Source organism: Bos javanicus, chromosome 29, assembly GCF_032452875.1.
Source record: "Bos javanicus breed banteng chromosome 29, ARS-OSU_banteng_1.0, whole genome shotgun sequence".
Classification (NCBI taxonomy): Eukaryota; Metazoa; Chordata; class Mammalia; order Artiodactyla; family Bovidae; genus Bos; species Bos javanicus.
Window position 1 is genome coordinate 10,137,844 of NC_083896.1, and position 23,025 is coordinate 10,160,868.

At 37.6% G+C, this 23,025-nt stretch overlaps 1 protein-coding gene across 6 annotated transcripts in view; it reads left to right on the forward strand.

Moving 5' to 3' along the window:
- Positions 1–23,025, forward strand: part of DLG2 (discs large MAGUK scaffold protein 2) — a 2,330,119-nt gene that overhangs the window by 6,324 nt on the left and 2,300,770 nt on the right. For all 6 annotated transcript variants that reach the window (XM_061406089.1, XM_061406091.1, XM_061406093.1 and 3 more), the window contains exon 2: positions 12,201–12,332. In XM_061406089.1, coding sequence (XP_061262073.1) covers positions 12,201–12,332 — 132 coding nt within the window. The remainder of the gene's footprint in view (positions 1–12,200; positions 12,333–23,025) is intronic.

Consider the following 23,025-nt stretch of genomic DNA (forward strand, 5'->3'; position numbering starts at 1 on the left):
TTAAGTTAAAACTTCCAAAGATTATGAGTAAGATTGTGTATCTTATTTCTCCTGATGGCACATCTTACCAGCCGTTAAGGCCCTAGGTCTGTTAGCACAAGGCTCTGAGGGGTCTGTAGAGTATCTGTCATTTTGGAGAGCTGTGACATCTTTATCATTGAATGTGTGGTGAGACCTGAAATAAGCCTGTTAAGTTGTGTTCTATTTAAAATACCATATAGATAATAAACTAAAAATTTATTTTAGAAGGTAAACTTGTGTACGTATTTAAGGAAATAGCTTTCCTTCCATTTAATTATTCAATCATTTATCTATTCAACGGAGATTTATTGAGTGCCTGTTAATAGGCACAGGCACTGTGCTAGGTGTATGTTTTGCAGTGGCAAACGGTATTCAGTCTGACTTTATGATGCTTAAAGTTTATTAGGGGACAGATAGGGAAAGAGGCAATTTCAGTGTTGTGTTTCATGTTCATTTCTTTGAACCATGTCCTCCATCATCATCAGTTGCAGTGATGTGGGAGAAACCTAGACCTGGCTCAGAAGACCTGGCTTCCAGAAGAAGGGACAAGATTAGATAATCATTGACCAGGACTCCTATTCTGTAGATTTAGGTGTGTAAGAAATATCTTCATTTTCCACAGTTCAGCTTTGTTTCTGACTCGTAATTCCTAAGTTATGGGCAGAATCACTCCAATCCATTTTGAGGTTTTCTGTCTTTCCTGGGGTTATAGTAGGGCTCCATCTGGCACGGGATCTACTCTGGTCATTGATCATCTGAGTGTAACAGTTTACCTCTGAGTCATGAGTTGTTTTGTCTAGATAGTTCTTTCTTGTCTAGCTACAATTACTACTTCCAAGACATGGATTTAACATTCCCCACCCCTCCCCGGCCCCCACAGAATTTCTGTGTTTCTGTTTGCCTAGCTGCATAATGTTGCTTTTCCTCTCTGGGGTCTTTCTGCCTCTCAGGCAGTGCTGCCAGGAAATAGCCTAGATACCTGCGGCCTTGGGTTCCAAAAACTTCTCTTAGTTTTCAGCTGAGAAAATCTTTTCCTAGACTGGGGAGGGGCTGGAAGATGTTTCTCTCTCTGCATGTACCTGAGAATCTCTCTTTGATCTTTGAAACAAACTCTTTTATTCAGAGGGTTTAGGCTTTTGGAAAGCAAAACTGGAATAACTAAAATTCCCTCAATTTTCTGTCCTAGTACATACCTCTCCTGAGGCAATACAATACAAAATCAGTTACCAGCTTGAAGGAAAAGAAAGGAAATGGGAACATGTAGAGAGAGAAAAAATTAAGATCTCAAAGTACCCGTCTCCCATGTGTGCTTCTTCACGTGCCTTCTTATGACAGTGCCACCAGGTGACCTTGTGAAAATCATATCATCTTTCTGAACTTCAGTTTCCTTTTCTGAAACAACATTAGTAATACATTGTTTCTTTTCCTCATCAAATAAGTTAATGTATATGAACTTTATTTTTATAAAATAAAGTTAGTGATAGAATTAGGACAGGAAGTTTATCCATTGTTCTTTGCACTGTATGAGTGTGGTGTTCTTAGATCCACTGAATGGTGTCATGGTGCAGGGGAGGAGAGCCCTGGGACTGGAGGAGAGCCCTGGGAGTGGAGGAGAGCCCTGGGATGGAATCCTACCTTTTCCATCAGCTGGATATGTTATCTAAAAATCAACAGGTTGAACTTCAAACTTCTCATCTTAAGTTATAGCTGCCACAAATAATACCCAAGGGGCTTCCCAGATGATGCAGTGGTAAAGACTCTGTCTGTCAATGCAGAGATGCAAGCAACATGGATTTGATCCCTGGGTTGGGAAGATCCCCTGAAAAAGGAAATGGCAGCTCACTCCAGTGTTTTTGCCTGGAAAATTCCATGGACAGAGGAGCCTGGGGAGCTGCAGTTCATGGGGTCGCAAAGTCAGACACGACTGAGCAACTGAACACACACAGAGTAATATTCAACTCTTAGGATTCTTGAGATAATCAAATATACCTAGCCCATGTGAAAATTGTTTTGAGAATAGGGAAGTGCTACAAATGCTTTTTTGAATTGCATCCAAGTACTGCATTTTGGACTCTTATTGACCATGATGGCTACTCCATTTCTTCTAAGGGATTCCTGCCCACAGTAGTAGATATAATGGTCATCTGAGTTAAATTCACCCATTCCAGTCCATTTTAGTTCATTGATTTCTAGAATGTTGATGTTCACTCTTGCCATCTCCTGTTTGACCACTTCCAATTTGCCTTGATTCATGGACCTAACATTCCAGGTTCCTATGCAATATTGCTCTTTACAGCATTGGACCTTGCTTCTATCACCAGTCACATCCACAACTGGGTATTGTTTTTGCTTTGGCTTCATCCCTTCATTCTTTCTGGAATTATTTTTCCACTGATCCCCTGTAGCATATTGGGCACCTACCAGCCTGGGGAGTTCCTCTTTCAGTATCGGATCATTTTGCCTTTTCATACTGTTCATGGGGTTCTCAAGGCAAGAATACTGAAGTGGTTTGCCATTCCCTTCTCCAGTGGACCACATTCTGTCAGACCTCTCCACCATGACCCGTCCATCTTGAGTGGCCCCCCATGGCATGGCTTAGTTTCATTGAGTTAGACAAGGCTGTGGTCTATGTGATCAGATTGGCTAGTTTTCTGTGATTATGGTTTCAGTGTGTCTGCCCTCTGATGTCTCTCGCAACACCTACCATCTTACTTGGGTTTCTCTTACCTTGGACATGGGGTATCTCTTCACAGCTGCTCCAGCAAAGCACAGCTGTTGCTCCTTACCTTGGACAAGTCACCCATCCTGACCTTGAACATAGAGTAGCTCCTCTCAGCCTTCATGTGCCCGTGCAGCTGCCACTCCTTGGACATGGGGTTGCTCCTCTCCACCGCCCCTGACCTCTGATGTGGGGTTGCTCCTCTCAGCTGTTGCCCCTGACGTCGGACATGGGGTAGCTCCTCTGTTCATTTCCAAGGCAAACCATTCAATATCATGGTAATCCAAGCCTATGCCCCAAATAGTAACTCTGAAGAAGCTGAAGTTGAACTGTTCTATGAAGACCTAGAAGACCTTTTAGAACTAACACCCAAAAAAGATGTCCTTTTCATTATAGGGGATTGGAATACAAAAGTAGGAAGTCAAGAAACACCTGGAGTAATAGGCAAATTTGGCTTTGGAATATGGAATGAAGCAGGGCAAAGGCTAATAGAGTTTTGCCAAGAGAATGCACTGGTCATAGCAAATACCCTCTTCCAACAACACAAGAGAAAACTCTACACATGGACATCACCAGATGGTCAATACTGAAATCAGATTGATTATATTCTTTGCAGCCAAAGATGGAGAAGCTCTATACAGTCCGCAAAAACAAGACCAGGAGCTGACTGTTGCTTAGATCATGAACTCCTTATTGCCAAATTCAGACTCAAATTGAGGAAAGTAGGAAAAACCACTAGACCATTCAGGTATGACCTAAATCAAATCCCTTATGATTATACAGTGGACGTGAGAAATAGATTTAAGGGACTAGATCTGATAGAGTGCCTGATGAACTATGGACTGAGGTTCGTGACATTGTACAGGAGACAGGGGTCAAGACCATCCCCATGGAAAAGAAATGCAAAAAAGCAAAATGGCTGTCTGAGGAGGCCTTACAAATAGCTGTCAAAAGAAGAGAAGTGAAAAACAATACCCAGTTGTGGATGTGACTGGTGATAGAAGCAAGGTCCAATGCTGTAAAGAGCAATATTGCATAGGAACCTGGAATGTTAGGTCCATGAATCAAGGCAAATTGGAAGTGGTCAAATAGGAGATGGCAAGAGTGAAAATCAACATTCTAGAAGGAGAAAAGGAAAGATACAAGTATCTGAATGCAGAGTTCCAAAGAATAGCAAGAAGAGATAAGAAAGCCTTCCTCAGCGATCAATGCAAAGAAATAGAGGAAAGCAACAGAATGGGAAAGACTAGAGATCTCTTCAAGAAAATTAGAGATACCAAGGGAACATTTCATGCAACGATGGGCTTGATAAAGGGCAGAAATGGTATGGGCCTAACAGAAGCAGAAGATATTAAGAAGAGATGGCAAGAATACACAGAAGAACTGTACAAGAAAGATCTTCACGACCCAGATAATCACGATGCTGTGATCACTGACCTAGAGCCAGACATCCTGGAGTGTGAAGTCAAGTGGGCCTTAGAAAGCATCACTATGAACAAAGCTAGTGGAAGTGATGAAATTCCAGTTGAGCTATTTCAAATCCTGAAAGATGATCCTGTGAAAGTGCCAGCAAATTGGGAAAACTCAGCAGTGGCCACAGGACTGGAAAAGGTCAGTTTTCATTCCAATCCCAAAGAAAGGCAATGCCAAAGAATGCTCAAACCACTGCACAATTGCACTCATCTCACACGCTAGTCAAGTAATGCTCAAAATTCTCCAAGCCAGGCTTCAGCAATATGTGAAGCGTGACCAGATGTTCAAGCTGGTTTTAGAAAAGGCAGAGGAACCACAGACCAAATTGCCAACATCTGCTGGATCATCAAAAAAACAAGAGAGTTCCAGAAAAACATCTATTTCTGCTTTATTGACTATGCCAAAACCTTTGACTGTGTGGATCACAATAAACTATGGAAAATTCTGAAGGAGCTGAGAATACCAGACTGCCTGACTTGCCTCTTGAGGAACCTATATGCAGGTCAGGAAGCAACAGTTAGAACTGGACATGGAACAACAGACTGGTTCCAAATAGGAAAAGGAGTCCATCAAGGCTGTATATTGTCACCCTGCTTATTTAACTTACATGCAGAGTACATCATGAGATACTCTGGGCTGAAGAAGCACAAGCTGGAATCAAGATTGCCGGGAGAAATATCAATAACCTCATGTATGCAGATGATACCACCCTTATGGTAGAAAGTGAAGAGGAACTAAAAAGCCTTTTGATGAAAGTGAAAGAGGAAAGTGAAGAAGTTGACTTAAAGCTCAACATTCAGAAAACTAAGATCATGGCATCTCGTCCCATCACTTCATGGGAAATAGATGGGGAAACAGTGACAGACTTAATTTGGGGGGGGGGGGCTCCAAAATCACTGCAGATGGTGATTGCAGCCATGAAATTCAAAGACGCTTACTCCTTGGAAGGAAAGTTATGACCAACCTAGATAGCATATTCAGAAGCAGAGACATTACTTTGCCAACAAGGATCTGTCTAGTCAAGGCTATGATTTTTCCAGTGGTCATTATGGATGTGAGAATTGGACTGTGAAGAAAGCTGAGTGCCGAAGAATTGATGCTTTTGAACTGTGGTGTTGGAGAAGACTCTTGAGAGTCCCTTGGACTGCAAGGAGATCCACCCAGTCCATCCTAAAGGAGATCAGTCCTGGGTGTTCATTGGAAGGACTGATGCTGAAGCTGAAACTCCAATACTTTGGCCACCTGATGCAAAGAGCTGACTTACTTGCAAAGACCCTGATGCTGGGAGGGATTGGGGGCAGGAGGAGAAGGGGACAACAGAGGATGAGATGGCTGGATGGCATCACTGACTTGATGGGCATGAGTTTGGGTAAACTCCGGGAGTTGGTGATGGACAGGAGGCCTGGCATGCTGTGATTCATGGGATTGCAAAGAGTTGGACACAGCTGAGCAACTGAACTGACTGAAAAATGCTTAGCAGGATACCTTTACTTTTTGTTACAAGGAAGAGGAAAGCTGTGTTCAGAGTCAGAATCTCTTTCCATCAGTTGTCTGAGTCCAGCTTCCTGGTCAGCTCCTGGAGTAAGCCTGCCCAGATGTGGCAGGTACACAGCTGGTTACAGCAAAGAAGTGCCACGATATGCTTTCTACTTTTTGATAGACTAGGATGATGTTCTTATGAGTTATTTCTTCTCTTTCAATGTTACTAATTTAAACCATTCAATATTTACGAAATGATTGCAGTATTTTGATCTGCATTAAGTCTGGCCATACATTTTCCCCACAATTTAAACTCCAAGTTTTTTCTATTTTTTTTTTTCATCTTTGTTTCCCCTAGTGTGTTACAACTGGAACAAGGCATTTTTTAGTATTCTGCTGAAGATGCAGTTTGCTGTCTTTTCTATTTGTTACTATTTTAAGCATATACTTTTCTCATTTTCTCTTCAGTAATTCTATAGAAAAGCTGAAAGAATGACTTATCTGAAAGGTGGCAACATAAATTCACCATTTTAGTTTATTACCTTTTTGTGGCAGTAGTGGAGAGTCTCATCAACAGATGCTTGTTGAAGTATATTTAAAAAGTTTAAGGGGGAGAAGTAAAGTATAATTACAGAAAATTACATAAAAAAGGACAATTACAGGAAAAAGAAATACTGTGATCCTTTCCCAGTAAGTTGAATTTCAGTATGGCATAATACTTAAAAGTATGGGCTTTGGTGCCAGATGGACCATGGTTTACGTCGTGGTTCCAGCACTTACTGGTTGTGTCACCTTGGAAGAAATGAAGTTACTTCATTTCTCAGTTTGTTTCCTCATTTGAGGAATGTGTATTTCTTGGGGTACTTGGGAAGATTAAATAAAGTGATCTATGCAGAATACTTAGCATTGCTCAACAGCTAATTTTATTAGTTATAAAATGATACCTTTGTTTTTATCACCTTGGGCTTTATATTTTAATATTAAAGCATCTTTTTAAAGGCCTAGTATCAGGATAACTTTTATGTTGGCATTCATCATTTTAGTGTTTTCACATGAGTCTTCATCATTTTATTATTTTCATATGAGTATTCTTTATATGGGGCTCTTCCCTGGTGGCTCAGTGGTAAAGAATCTGCCTGCCAAGGCAGGAGACTCGAATTCTATCCATGGATTGGGAAGCTGCCTTGGAGAAAGAAATGGCAACCCACTCCCAGTATTCTTGCCTGGGAAATTCCATGGACAGAGGAGCCTGGGGCTATAGTCCATGGGGTTGCAAAGAGTTGGACATAACCTAGCTACCAAAAACAACAACAAATCCTTAATTTACAAAATAACAAAAATGATAATGTTAACAGAATTAAGCATATATAGTTCCCCAAAGAAGACTATATACACACACACACACACACACACACACACACACACACACACACTTTTATTTGAGGGACTTCCTGGTGGTTCAGTGGTTAAGACTCTAAGCTTTCAGTGCATGGGACACAGGTTCAGTCCCTAGTCAGGGAACTAAAATCCTGTATGCTGCATGGCTTGGCCACAATTTTTTTTTTCCTAATTTGCTGGTCATAATGGTATATAAGTAATGATCAAAAACTGTTCAATGTTGCATATATTCACTTCAGATGACATGGGGGCGGAAACTGTCATCATTCTTTCTTGTTTCAATTGATAGATAGCATACTGTAGTTAAAATGATCTTTATAAAACTTTAAAAATGGTCGTGCTCATCTTTATTAAAGATTTTTCCATGGCTTCTTATTCTTCTTCAGGAAAAGGCCAGTGTGATCTGTATGGTATCAGTTTACTTCTCTGTTCTCTTGGCACCTGGTACCTCATCATAGCATGACCACACTCTATTTTAATCTTTTACTGTGTTTAAATTTTCTACTTAATTATCTTTACCTTCAGACAGAAGACATCCCTGAGAGGGTAGAATATTTATCTTTTTTAGTATTGAGCGACCAAAGTCTAGAGCATCATAAGATAAATATTTGAGTAATGAAGGAAAGAACTTAGTAGCTCTATTAGATTTTAAAGGTAGGACCATTTAAATTTATGTTATAATTATTATTTTATATTAATAAGCACATGTAAAAATAGAGATTCAACTTATAACCCTAGATTCTAAAATTTAGTGATAAAATTATGTCTGATTGGTCAAGTTTTTTTTTTTTTCCCCATAGAGATATGCTCAATTGTTTCTGGAGGATTAAGGGTGGTACTATGGAGAGAACGCTCAGAATCGAAAGCTTTAGGATTATGCTCCAGGTTTGTTATTCAGTAGTTCTGTCATCTTGGGCAAGTCACTTACGAACTTCAGTTTTCTGCCTGCGTGTATATTAGTCCTCCAGTTATGTCTGAATCTTTGCGACCCCAGAGATTATAGCCCGCCAGGCTCCTCTGTCCATGGAGTTCTCCAGGCAAGAATACTGGAGTGGGTTGCCATGCCCTTCTCCAGGGGATCTTCTGACTCAGGGATCGAACCTAGGTCTCCTGCATGGCAGGCAGATTCTTTACCATCTGAGCCACCAGGGAAGCCCCAGTTTCATGTATAAGAGGCAATATAACTTCTCAGTGGTGGGAATCAGATAATGCATGGGAAAGTTCTTTCTAAACTGTGAAAGTGAAAGATGCTCAATTGTGTCTGGCTCTTTGCGAACCCATGGACTATACAGTCTGTGGAATTCTCCAGGCCAGAATACTGGAGTGGGCAGCCTTTCCCTTCTCAAGGGAATCTTGCCAACCCAGGAATCGAACCCAGGTCTCCTGCATTGCAGTCAGATTGTATTTAAAGGGATTTCAAGATTTGAAATGATTTGTGTGTTTAGTTTACCATTTCCTTTATTATACTTAGATCTTAGTTTTCTGAACAATACCACCACATGTTCTATAATTCTTCTTAGTTGTGGCAAATAATTTTATGTTATCTTTTTCCTATCTAAAAATTCATGTTAGCAATATTACTGTTTCAAATTAAATCACCTGTCCCAAATTATAACTTTTTGGCAATGCTGTTCTTAAACCAAAGACAAAAGAGTTGAACCTTAATTAACAGACATGGGATTACCTATGATTCCAATTATGTAACATTCACTATATCCTTTGGATTGTATATTTCATCTGAAATTTTTATTTTTAAAAATGATTTCCCTGTTATTTCCTTCTGTATCTGCCTTCAGGTATTCCAAGTTTAGTTTTGTCCTTTCAGTAGACTCTGGAGTCATATGAATACAGATTTCCTTTAACAGAGAAAATAAGATAATTGAGATCATTGTATTGGCAGTTCAGGTGAAAAAATATCTCCACTTATACCTGGTTTAATTTGAACAGCAGTCAAGGTATTAGTCCCAACTTACTTGGGTAATTCTCAACTTTCCACTTTATTAAACATCTGGTTAGGGATCTTTGAATTATACAACAAGATCCTTGTTATCTTTTGTTTTCTTTATTTACCATCTTTGTGTAGTTATGTAGTTTTCTATTATCTTCACATTCAAGCGTTTGTTAATCAGAAACAAGAATTTAATCAGAAATAGAATTAACACCAGATGGTGATCATTGATGTCAAAAAGAACCTTGAAAAGGCAACCGCAATTCCATCATTAGATGCTGGCATGCATAAACCTAAGTTGTCTAAGACAGACGACCATATTTGACCATTTTTATTGTATTCTGCCTTTTTGTTTTATGTGTCAGTATTTTGTTGTACAGAAATGAGAGACATAGTAAATTCTGTTGGTTTAGAGGCCATCTAGATGCTTTTGATAGTGTCTTCCCTGGGTAGTCATTCAATAAATATGTGTTGAAGGAATTAGTTAAAGTCCCTTTACCTAGTGACTTATATCTGTAGATGTGATTATGGGAATGCTATCATGGTGTGCTGCAGTCCATGGGGTTGCAAAGAGTTGGACACGACTTAGCAACTGAACAACAGCAACAATAAGAAACAATGAAAGCAAAGAAGGTGTAGACAGCATTTCAAGGAGTTTTGCTATGGAAGGGAACAGAGAACTGGGGACAGTAGTTAGAGGAATTAAGGGTAAAGGAAGGTTTTTAAAAATCACTGCTCTTACAGTTTTATTTGTATGCTAAAGGGAGGGATTGGAGAGGAAAACAGTTGATGATGAAGCAGTGTAGGCAAAAGAAAATAGGCTTAGGTGCTTAAGTAGAGGAGTTGGCATTACAAATATTTTATCCATAGTAACGGGGAAGACAGAATATAGGGGAGCAGCTACAGATAACCTAGTGGATATTAGATTAGGAGATTGTGTAATTTCTCTTCTGATTTTCCACAAAATGGAAAACATGATCATCAGCTGAGGATGGCTGTAGGGGTAGAGAATTGGAACGTTCAATAGGAAAATATGAATTATTGTTATAATTGATATTTAGTCTGTGAAAGTGGTAGATTTGAAGGGGGAAAGGCTATTAAAATTCAAAGACAGTTGTCTTTGTGGTAATGATTGTGGTAATCATTTCACAATATATACATATATCAAAACTTTCTGTTGTACACCTTAACTGTATACAATTTTTATTTGTCAATCTGACCTCAGTAAAGCTGGGAGAAAAAGAATGAATCTCAAAGCAGGGAAGTTTTGATGAAGATTCCTCGTATGATTAAAAAATACACAATAACAAAAGAAGAGCTCTGGTCAGGTGGAGAAGTACCAGGAATTCCTAAAGAGACTTTTGAAGGAAGTGACACTGACTGAAGGTAAAACTCTTACTGATGACAGAATCTGAGCAAAGGATGAAATTGTGGAAAACCAAGCCTGGCGTGCTGCAGTCCATGGGATCACAAAGAGTTGGACACAACTGAGTGACTGAACAATAATTCCAGTCAGCTTTCATCCAAAATGATATTAATAAGAAACTTCATAATGTGTCTTCTCTATGAAAAGTTTGTATGCTATTCCTCAGACAGGAACTCCTCAAACAGAACAAATATAAAATTATATAAATCATATAAAGAGGAAAATTATCAATTTAATATTTAAGATTATGGTCTGAACTTTGTTGCCACTTTCTTCAGAAGCTTTCGAAACATAATTTTATAAAATACAAGTCGATGATGAAAGCAGTTGTTTGTTTGGTAAGATGACTCTTGCCCTTTCTCATAATGCATTTCAGGTCTGAGGAAGTGTTGTATTTTATATTCTCAGTGTACATTCATAAGTATTACTGGTTAAAAATATGTGACTTGACATTTTTCAATGAACTTAATTTCATTAATTCTTAATGAACTTAATTTTGGAACAACTAAATTGAGTCTTCTCACTTCCAAAAATAATTGTCACCTACTACACACAAAGACACTGCCACTTTGGTGACTTTTTCAGGGATATTTTGTTGTCTGGGTAACTAATACTTTGTCATGTGAGCAGTTCAAGAAGCCATAGTATAACAGTGCGTATTAAGAATGCCTGTAGTATTTGTGTAGGCAAAGTGGTTTGGAAGAAGAGTGACAGTGATTACTTTTAACTGTCAGAGATGGTTTTATGAAATAGAGAGCTTTTGTGTGTGTGTGTGTGTGTGTGTGTGTGTGTGTGTGTGGTGGTCGTTCAGTTGTGTCTGACTCTTTGTGACTCCATGGACTGTATGTATTCCACCAGGCTCCCCTGTCTGTGGAGTCCTCCAGGCAGGAATACTGGAGTGGGTTGCCACTTCCTTCTCCAGAGAACATTTGAGTTAGGTCCAAATTAAGGGAAGATAAGTTTTCAGTTGACTTCTTGATTACTTTCTATGCGCTAGGTATTGTACTAAGCATTTTGTAATTTAATCCTGCTGCCTGTAAGGAAACAAGCTCAGAGAGGTTAAGTAACTTATTGACGGCCACACAGCTAGCAAATAGGTTTCAGACCCAGACCCAGCTAACAATAAACTCTTTCTAATGTAGCATACTAATTCAAGGAGGAGAGAGGGCTATGGGGGAGGATATTCCAATACAGAGAGCAGGAGGAGCAAAGAAAACTACACAGGTATAGAAAGTGTGTGTGTGTACGTATGTGTGTGTGGGGGGCAGAGTGGAGAGTGAAAGTGAGTAATCCACTGTGGCTTTGGCACTGTGTGTAAATGTGTGAAGGGGGTGAAATAATATATAGTGGGAAATAAAGACTGAAAATATACCTTGTAAACAGCTTATGGGATGGTGGTCTCAAAAGTTACATTAAGGAATCTGGACATTATGTTGTAGGAGGTCACAATTTTCCTGACAGAGTCTTATCTACTGTGTGAATATCAACTGGTCGGCATTCCATATGGACTTTTGCCTTGTTTCATAGTTGCAAATTCTTTTGGAAGACAATAGAAATACAAGTGGGTTCTTAAAATTGAGTTCATTGTAATTATCAATTTTAAAAGTAGTTTATGGAATTCCTGATTAGTTATTATTCTGTGTTATGAAATTAGGAATACCATTAGACAATAGTTTAATGTTAGATTACTGTTTTTCTGAGACCATAAGATAGAATTTTAAAATCATGTTTTTCAGATACTGACCGAGCTTTGTCATTACTGGAAGAATACTGCAAAAAATTAAGGAAACCAGAGGAGCAGCAGTTGAAAAATGCTGTTAAAAAGGTGATGGGTATCTTTAAGAGCAGCTTATTCCAAGCTTTGCTAGGTAGGTATTAAAAATTATTCATCATCTTTGTGATTAGAATTGGGCTTAATTGTTTGAATATTGTTGTCAGAGAACCTGATATTAACCAAATTTGAAACTGAAATATTTTTCTTGATATCAGGTAGAAGAAAATATTTTTTTTCATTTTCTTATTTCAGCTTATCTTAAAAAAGAACTGCTATAAGATGGAAATAAGTATATGTTAATAAAAATAAAAGTATTGAAAGAATGTTTTGTATAGGAAGACAAGTAAACACAGGAAAAAGCTGGAGTAGTTTATTTCAAAAATTGAGGAAAAATGTGCTAGAGAAGGAAGTTGCTTCCTTCTGGAGAAGGACTTGCCTGACATGAATAGTGATGGGTCACATTCTATTCAGCTAGGATTATAGTTCTAGTCTTACCTTCTTCAGACAAAACTTAAAACACTATTTTTCATCTTTTTGCTTCTCTCAAAAAATCTCATGATTCACACTGAAAAATTTATTGATGAAAATTTCAATACTTTGTCAGTTTTTCATGAATTGAGCTACATAATGTTTAACCTTCTGTTTATTCTTGAATTTATGGTTTATTTATGTATATCTTTACACATACGTTTTTGCATTTATGCAGATAATTTTAAATTCTTTTTTTAGAATTAAACTAGTAAAGATACAAATACCTCCCCCCAGCAAAAGTGACCAACAGTTTTAAAAAGGACTCAATTATAGATTCTGCTAAATTTAAACAGTATATTTTAGAGAAATAATTGCATCTACTAGACATTATTACTACTTTTTCCAGGTTTGATGGTTACTGATATAAAAAATAAAAACATGAATTTATGAGAATTAGTCTTGAAAATATTTTGTGCTTTTATTATAATAAATGTTTATACTTATTGACAAAACTACAACTCTATGGTTTATATTTAAGAAACCATTCCTTTTTGAAAAATTGAAAATCAATCTATTGAGTAAAAATAGTAAAAGCTCTATAGGATTATTTTGTCTGTGGATTAATTTCTTTGAAATATTCTTTTATGGCTAGTAAGAATTAATGACACACATAACTATAATCATCTTAGTTGGTATTAAATAAAAACAACTCTAAATGGACTCTTAACGAAATTTAAATAAACCCTGTCATTAGAGAATAGTATTTTAGAGAACATTTTTTAAGCAACAGATTTTTCAGTTAAAAATTAATAGTTTTATTAAGACCATTAACTGAATGGCCATACTTCTAAATAGATTTGTATGATGTGCTTAGATAAGATTGGGCTATGTCTTTTGATTGAGTTTTTAAGAACTTTATTTAGGAAGAATATTGTTGAGTGCTTTAGATAATTCTACCAGAATAATGTATTCATTTGGCAGTGCAGCATCATTACATGAGGAATAAAAAGACGAATGACAAAGAGTTGTATTTTGCCATTGTTTTAAGTGAGTGATAGATAACTTGGCAGAAAGCCTATAGAGTAGTTGAATTTCTCTAATAAAATGAGAGGTCACAGTAATCTGTAAAAAGCTGTTACATAAGTAATCCTGATGCCCAGCTTTGAATGGATAGATTTGTTTTGGCTGGTCTTTTAAGTCATTTTGGAATAAACCAGACTGCAAAGAATGGAGCGATGCTATACAATGCAACATAATTTTCTACTGAATTTTATTGGTCTCACTGTGCATTTTTTTTTTTAAGGACCCAAAAAGGAAAAACTACATAGCCCTTGTATCCTGAAAGGGATTGTATCTTTATAAAAGGATAAGTAGGGAACCATTGATAAACAGGGGATTATTTTTACTGGGTATTTTGCTTTCTGTTTCAACCAACCTCCCTTCCCCTTCTTTTTTGCTGCACATAATGGAAAATAGTGGCTTTAGCCCATTATTCTGATAATCAGATAGTATGTTGAAATAATGCCTTGCATGAATCTCAACTGAAGAAAATAGGAGGCACTCATAGTGCAGAAAATCCAATACAAGTGTATAGTAGGGTAAAACACTGTTATTGCAGAATGTGCTGTATCATTTACAGGTGACTCGGAAACCAGGCCTTGTCTCAGTAAATGAAAAGCATCACTTTGAAAATAAATAATATCCTTCTTTTGTGAAAAAAGAAAATGCAAACACTAGTCTATCTTAGATGGTATAATCTTTGAGCACAGAATTCTGTCTCCATAGCTTTGATCATTATTATAGTGTGTAAAAGCATTTTATAAATGGGTTCTGTGATAATAGGATGGGGAGTGATAGCAAAGGTATTGTTTTTTTATTTTTAAGGTATAACTTTATCTGATTATAAGTATGCTGTGCTTAGTCACTTAGTCGTGTCCGAGGCTTTGCGACCCCAGGGACTGTAGCCTGCCAGGCTCTTCTGTCTGTGGGAATTCTCCAGGCAAGAACTCTGGAGTGGGTTGCCATGCCCTCCTCCAGGGGATCTTTCCAACCCAGGGACTGAATCCAGGTTTCCCGCATTGCAGGTGGATTTTTTACTGCCTGAGCCACTAGGGAAGCCTGATTATAAGCATAATATATGCTAATTATGGAACATTTTCAAAATAAAGTAAAAGAAAATTTCTCTTGTGATAAACAGTGTGAATGATAAACTGTTTGATTAACTTTCTTCTTTCTTGATTCTTTAGGCCCTGTATTCTGTTTTGATTTTCCATTTACGAATAACTGAAAGTATAAACACAAAGCCCTTCATTTTTAAAAAGTTAGTAATTAATGTTCATTAATACACAAAAAGAAAAATGCCTAAAATAGCAAAGCTGCACACTTCGATGTTAGGCTTAGGGTGACATCTTGTGGAAATACTAAGGAAAATGTTTTCTCCAGTGGATGGCTTTATGATGATTGCACTATTAGCACTTTTCAGAATTTGAATATAAGTGAATTCCACGATATTTTACAACTTAAGTCTCTTCATTTAGCACAGCTAAAGCAGTCAGATTTTCAAGGGACTGTATTAGATTATTTATCCTTTTTTTAGGAGCAAGATGGAATGTTTTCCTTTTTGTATGTCTCTGCCAGATCTACTTTGAAAATTTAACGATCTGTGTTAGCACCATAATTATCTGTAAAGACCATTTAAATCATGTAATCGGTTAGTTCATTTTTGAGTTATGTACCATGAAATTTCTTTGCTTTGATACCTTATTGAAAATTGCCTTATTTATTTATTACTTTTATGTACCAGTATGGACAGAACATGTATGTATATTTAGTACCTTTCAACCCCTTCTAAAATCTTGTTAGCATTGTTTAATCTAATTTTGTTTTCTCTTACTTCACTTCAGTGTTTGAGGGGGAACCTGGGGGGAAACCTTAGAAGAGAATGGGTAGTAGTGATTGTTTCCTAAAAACTCTGCTGGTAGCATAGCAACATCTTAGAAAAGAACTTATCTTGCTTTATGGTGGCTGAATGTCAGATTTTGTGTTAGAGTAAAATATTTTTTATTTTCATAAACATAAGTATAGACCATATGGAATTATTAGCAATAGAGGTGACACAGTAGATATACTTACATATTGGGATTTATCATCTCCTTCTACCTGTCCCTACCTATTGAAGCCTTCTACCATGTCCTTACCTGTTAGCAGCTTTAACCAGCCCTTTCGTTATGTCTCATAGCACTTTGTTCATATTACTATAAAGCACTTGTTATGTTGCCTTATGACAAATTGAGTATATTACTACTCCCTCAATAGAATGTAATAGCTTGAGAGTTGAGGTTATATCTATATAACATTTGTACCCTCAGTTTGTGGGCTTTAATAATAATATGTCATCAATACATTTTATGTATTCAACAATTACTTAAAAAATACCTGTTATGTGTTACACATTATGCTTGACAATAGGGATATAACACTAAACTATCTGTTCAGTTGCTCAGTAGTGTCTGACTCTTTGCGACCCCATGGATTGAAGGCTTCCCTGTCCATTACCAACTCCTGGAGCCTACTCAAACTTGTGTTCATCACGTCAGTAAACTGTAGAGGAGAGAATAGTGCTTGCCCTTATGGGTGAGAGAAATCAAGTGGAGAAAAGAGATATTAGGTATGTGATTAGTGAGTCATTTAAATATAATAGTGATTAGTATTATAAAATTGATCTGCATGAGAGTTTTATCAGATTTTAGTTTGAGTAAAAAAAAATTGCATTTTTTCTCACTGTAGTAATTCTAACATGTTGGGTTGGCCAAAAAAATTGTGTTTTCCTGTAACAGCTTATGGAAAATCCTAACAAACTTTTTGGTTTGTTATTTATTTCAAAGTAATATCTATTTACAAACATCATAATTATTCTGGTCTTAATTTGTTTTTGTAATAATTTTTGCCACCTGATCATAAGAAACTGAAATAATTTTTTGTAGATTATAGTGAAATGGTTATATAAATTTGGAACAACTTGACTCTAATCCTCCAAAGCAGAGGTTCTCAGAGTGTGGTTCTTGGATCAGCAGCATCAGCTTCACTTGGGAATTTGGTCAGCATTGCAAATTCTTGGGCCTTACTCCAGACTCACCGAATTACAAACTCTGAAAGCAGGGTGCAGCAAATATTGTTGCAATAAGCCTTCCAGGCTATTCTGAGGCATGCTAAAGTTTGAGAACTTGTGTTCTAAATAGTTAGAAATTTGGCCACTCAGGGAAAGAAATATAGTATGTGAACAGCATTAATAAATTTGGGAAAATATGATGGTGGCATTTCTTCATTCTTGAGTTTTATAAAAATTTAGTTTGATCTGTGTCAAATATAATGAGCCATTATATTATCATTCTGGGATATACAATAGTGTATCGGAAACATTGAAGTGGATTTTTTCCCTGTGGATACTTCATGGTAGTTTCTACCTATGGAACTGTGAATAGAGAACAAATAAGCTACACTGAGATGTCGTTGTTGGCACATGCGAAGCTCAGTTCAGTTCAGTTGCTCAATTGTGTCTGACTCTTTGCGACCCCATGGACTGCAGCATGCCAGGCTTCCGTGTCTATCACCAACTCCCAGAGCTTACTCAAACTCATGTCCATCCAGTTGGTGATGCCATCCAACCATCTCATCCTCTGTCGTCCCCTTCTCCTCCCACCTTCAATCTTTCCCAGCATCAGGATTTTTTCAAATGAGTCAGTTCATTGCATCAGGTGGCCAAAGTATTGGAGCTTCAGCTTCTAGACAGCATATTAAAAAGCAGGGACATTACTTTGCCAACAAAGGTCTGTCTAGTCAAAGCTGTGGTTTTTCCAGTAGTCATGTATGGATGTGAGAGTTGGACTATAAAGAAAGCTGAGCACTGAAGAATTGATGCTTTGAACTGTGGTGTTGGAGAAGACTGTTGAGAGTTCCTTGGACTGTAAGGAAGGTGAATGTTAGGTTCTTAAATACTGAGATCTACTCTGTTCTTGTTAATTTGTTTACAATACCCATTTCAGTAGAAAGAATGCAGGTATTTCAGTTATTACAATTTAGTAATAATAATTAATAAGTTATTTATGAGGTATTTACCTCCTTACATGGACATGTGCAGGTGAATATTATTAAAAACCAAATTCCTACCCTTGAGGATGTTAGGATCAGTTAGGAAGGTAATATTCACATATATACTAACAAGTATTACGTAGAATATAACCGAGGCTTAAACTCTGGAGCTTAGGCCAAAGTGCTGTAGGAGTCCAAAGAAGCATGGATTCATTGTAGATTGGTGTTACTGGGGAAGATTTGCTTTTACAAGATGTAAACTTGAGCTGGATCTTGTCAATGACAGGATTTGGGTAAGAAGAGGATAGAAAAGGACATTTTTTCCTCATCCATTTATCTAATTATCCATGTATCCATTTGTTCATTCAAACACTGAACACTGTGCCAGATATAAAACTGTAGAGAAAAGCATTAAATTAAATTGCATGAATAGTTTATATTTACCATTTCGAAAATGCTACAGTGGTGAAGTAGAGAATGTTGTGGGTGAGAAGCTTAACTTTAGCAGTGGAATCAGGGTGAGCTATCTTAGGGAAGTGGCATTTGAGGTGATAACAAACAGATTCATAGAAATCAGAAGGAGAGTGAGGAAATAGATGTGACTTAAACAACGTTCAAGATATTCTTGATATTTATACTTTAAAAATGTTCTCTCAGAGCTGGCCAAAGGATCGTATTAGACTTAAATCTTTTCTGGAGACTTGTTTAAGTTTGAAGATACACTTGAGAAACAAGAGTGGTAAGCAGAAAATGGGGCCCAAACAGTTCTTATAATTCCCTTTGTTAAACTGCTATATACTGAGTGTGATTAGTTGTGTGCTTTATGTCAAGCAGGATCAAATATTTCTTAAGTTAATTTTGACACTTTCAGTTGGATGCCACCAAGAAGTTTGTCTCTGGACATTTTATATTTGTTGCAGGATTTATGTCACCAGATGGCACCATTTAACTAAATTTATGTACTATGGATGCTGATAAGGCTGATTGTTTTCAAATGAAGAATGTTTTTATTTGTGCTGTAATAGAAATAGCCCCAAATTAATTTCTTTTGATAGCATATTTGACTTCTATACACAGTATGGTAATGAAACCCCAAAAGTTTGTTGGGAGCTTGAAAGCATCTGGTAATTTCTGATAAGGTACATAATAAATGAAAATTTGGTGGTGATCACTATCACTGATATATGGAATCTGGTGAAAAAGCAGAACACAATAGGCTACCCTATCTAGATTTTCCCAGAGCTAGTAATATTATGAATATTTTAGCTTTGAATTTAACTTTCATATATAGGGAGTTGGTATGCATAATAACAAAAATACAGAGAAGATTCTAAAAGGTTGTTTTAGAAATAAGCCTTTTCAAGATGTTTAGAAATATCATGGTAGTAGTATATTAAATAATTTTGTCAATAGAGTATATGTTCTCTTGAATTGTGGAACTAATAAGATTAATAGAACATGATATAGAATTCTTTCTTAGTATAAATATTTATCCCAAGAAAATGAATATTTGTTCTTAGTTAAAAACTTCCTTAATGTTTTCCCTGACACTAAGCAAAATTAGTTATTTTCTCTCTTACGTCCCTATAGTATTTGTTAGTATTTCTGGTGTAGCAGTTACTCTGTTGTATTATTATTAATTGATTACATGTTGGCCTCCCTCAATAGACTATGAGCTTCTTGCATACAGGAACTGGTTCTAATTCAGTGTGTAGCAGTGTCTGCCATGGACTAGTCCATCATTAAATTTATTCATTTGACAGAATCTATCTTGAACATGTCCTATTTAAGAGACACTCAGGCTCTGGGGAGTCAGTAAGAAGAGAGATGTAGACCCTATTGTCATGAAACTCAGGGTCTACTAAGGGAATCAGACAATTAAATAAGTACAGCTGTGATAAATACTTTGAAATAGTTATTTGGATCAAATAGTAAAATAAGGAATTACATCAACTAATATAATTCATATTATTGTGGATTGTGTTTGTTTAAAAATGTTTAGATAGTATCTGTTAAAGGAAACCTTCCAGTAGTCTTCTGTTATCCTTGGAATGAAATTTGAACTTCTCACCTATAAGGCTCCCTATCACCTCTACCTACCTCTCATCTCTTAGCACTCTTCCCTACTCTATATTCCAGCCAAAATGGCCTTCTCTCTGCTTCCAAATGCTGCCCCAAAGCACTTTACATGCTTCCCTTTTGCTTGGAGCACTTTCTATCTAGATCTTTGCCTAACTTCGCTTATCTCATCGTTTAGGTCGCAGTGCTTTGAAAATGCCTTTTAATTTCACTTCTCACCTCTGTCCCACCCCCAAGTCACATCTATCACATTACCTGTCTTATTTTTGTCACTGTATGTATCACTATGAGAAATTTTATTATGTATTTTTTGTGTGGCTTTCTCCACTAGAATGTAAATTCTGTAGGAGCAGCCATCCTGCTTGTCATAATCATTGCTGTATCTTTTATATTAGCTTGGTGCCTAGAACATAATAGCCATGAAATAAATATTTGTTGAATGAATGAATGTTGGCTGCATGCCTAGGTCTCTGTTAGATTCCTGTTTAAGTTAGACTCATTTGAAAGGAGAGAAAATCTTCAATAAGTAGTTTTTTTTTGTTTTTGTTTCTTTATGTAGGCAGTTGCTAGCACTAAGTGAGCATCACAGGAAAGGTCCAGCTGGTGTCTCTATGACTGGGAATTATAACATGAGTTCAGGAAGGAGCATAGTGCCTGTAGAGCCCAGGGCAGGTGTTGTCAGCCAGGCAGAGCACCTGGAACTTTGCCTAAGCCAAAAGAATGGGTCCCAGTTACCAGCAAGCAGACTTCTGCATCAGAGGCTGTGAGTATGCCCAATGAGCAAATGGACAGGGACATTGCTCAAGGACCAGAGGAGCTGAATGACAGTGTGTTGATCCAGTGAACCCAACCTGTTTCTACCCCACGACTATGACGGCAGAGAAAACGGCTGTCTCCCCCCAGAACTGTCTATGCTTATATCAGATCAGATCAGATCAGATCAGTCGCTCAGTCATGTCCGACTCTTTGTGACCCCATGAATTGCAGCACGCCAGGCCTCCCTGTCCATCACCAACTCCCAGAGTTCACTGAGACTCACATCCATCGAGTCAGTGATGCCATCCAGCCATCTCATCCTCTGTCGTCCCCTTCTCCTCCTGCCCCCAATCCCTCCCAGCATCAGAGTCTTCTCCAATGAGTCAACTCTTCGCATGAGGTGGCCAAAGTACTAGAGCTTCAGCTTTAGCATCATTCCTTCCAAAGAAATCCCAGGGCTGATCTCTTTCAGAATGGACTGGTTGGATCTCCTTGCAGTCCAAGGGACTCTCAAGAGTCTTCTCCAACACCACAGTTCAAAAGCATCAATTCTTCGGCGCTCAGCCTTCTTCACAGTCCAACTCTCACATCCATACATGACCACAGGAAAAACCATAGCCTTGACTAGATGGACCTTTGTTGGCAAAGTAATGTCTCTGCTTTTGAATATGCTATCTAGGTTGGTCATAACTTTCCTTCCAAGGAGTAAGCGTCTTTTAATTTCATGGCTGCAGTCACCATCTGTAGTGATTTTGGAGCCCCAAAAATAAAGTCTGACACTGTTTCCACTGTTTCCCCATCTATTTCCCATGAAGTGATGGGACCAGATGCCATGATCTTCGATTTCTGAATGTTGAGCTTTAAGCCAACTTTTTCACTCTCCACTTTCACTTCTAGGCATTATTTTAGGAGAAGCAGGAGGAGGGTAGGCTATATGAATGAACAGTTTTATATGAGACTTTAAATTATTGAGCCAGACTACACTTTAAACTGGATTGAGTGGTCACTTTTCCCATTTAGCTGGTGACTGAAGGCTTCTGAAGCAGTTGAATAAAACATAGACACAGTGAAGAGCTATATATTTTGTTTGCCGCCATGCCACTTATACCATCGTGTGGTAGAATTTGCACATGTGATCCTGCAATACTGACCCATAGATCTCAGTGTTGGTTCTTACTTCATACTACTTTCCAGTTTGGTATTGAATGTTGAAAAATATTAACCACAAGTAGGAACAATGGAAAAAAAAATCACAAGTATCTCATAGGGAAAGGGGCTTCCCAGGAGGCATTAGTGGTAAAAGAACCTGTCTGCCAATGCAAGGGACATAAGAGATGAGGGTTCAGTCCCTGTGTTAGGAAGATCCCCTGAGGAGGGCATAGCAATCCACTCCAGTACTCTTGTCTGGAGAATCTCATGAATAGAGGAGCCTGGTGGGTTTCAGTCCATAGGGTCACCCAGAGTCAGACTCAACTGAAGTGACTTAGCATGCATGCACATCTCATAGGGAAATCTTTTTGTTGTTGTTTTTCAGTCGCCAAGTTGTGTCCAACTCTTTGGGACCCCATGGATTGCAGCATGCCAGGCCTCCCTGCCCCTCACCATCTCCCAGAATTTGCCTAAGTTCATGTCCATTGAACTGATGATGCCATCCAACCATCTCATCCTCTGTCACCCTCTTCTCCTTCTGCCTTTGTATAAAAAGGCAAAAAGAGGGAAGCCTTTGCCTTCATGCTGTTAGCTCTGGTCCCTGGCAAAAGATGGAAGTGGTGGAGAGTGAGGAACATTGGTCTACCTTTGTTTACATGAGTCTTTCCTAAGAGTTGCTTAAGAAAACATTTCTTCTCCACCTTATTTCTTGCTTGGAAACTACAGAACTTCTTAGGCAATATTAGGAATTCCAAACATTGCAGTAATAACCTACAGATACCACAAAGCATAAATTTTCCTGGTTCCTAGTTTCAGAGACTGTAAGTTTTACCTTATATTCAGTTTCCAGTTTGCTGTCAAAATAGTAAATTTTCATAAAACTGTAAGATTAGAGTTTTCTTTGCAGGACCATATACATGCATATTGAGTCATCAAATGTACCTAGAACCACCAAACTCAAGTGGGCATGCCAGTTCTTACAAATCTAGTTAATCATGAATCCCTTAAAAATTTAAAGCATTTTTAAATTGACAGAAACAAATTATACTGAATATTAAATAATGCATTCAGAAACATGTTTGGTTTTAAAAATAAACCATTTGAAAATAAACTATTCAAAAATAAACCTTGTTCTTTAGAAATAGTTGCTGCAGGAGTTTTTTGAAGACGGGTTTAAGAGCTCTTCAATTGATCAAAATAGGACAGTAATTATATACATATATAAATGTGACTTCAGTCACTCA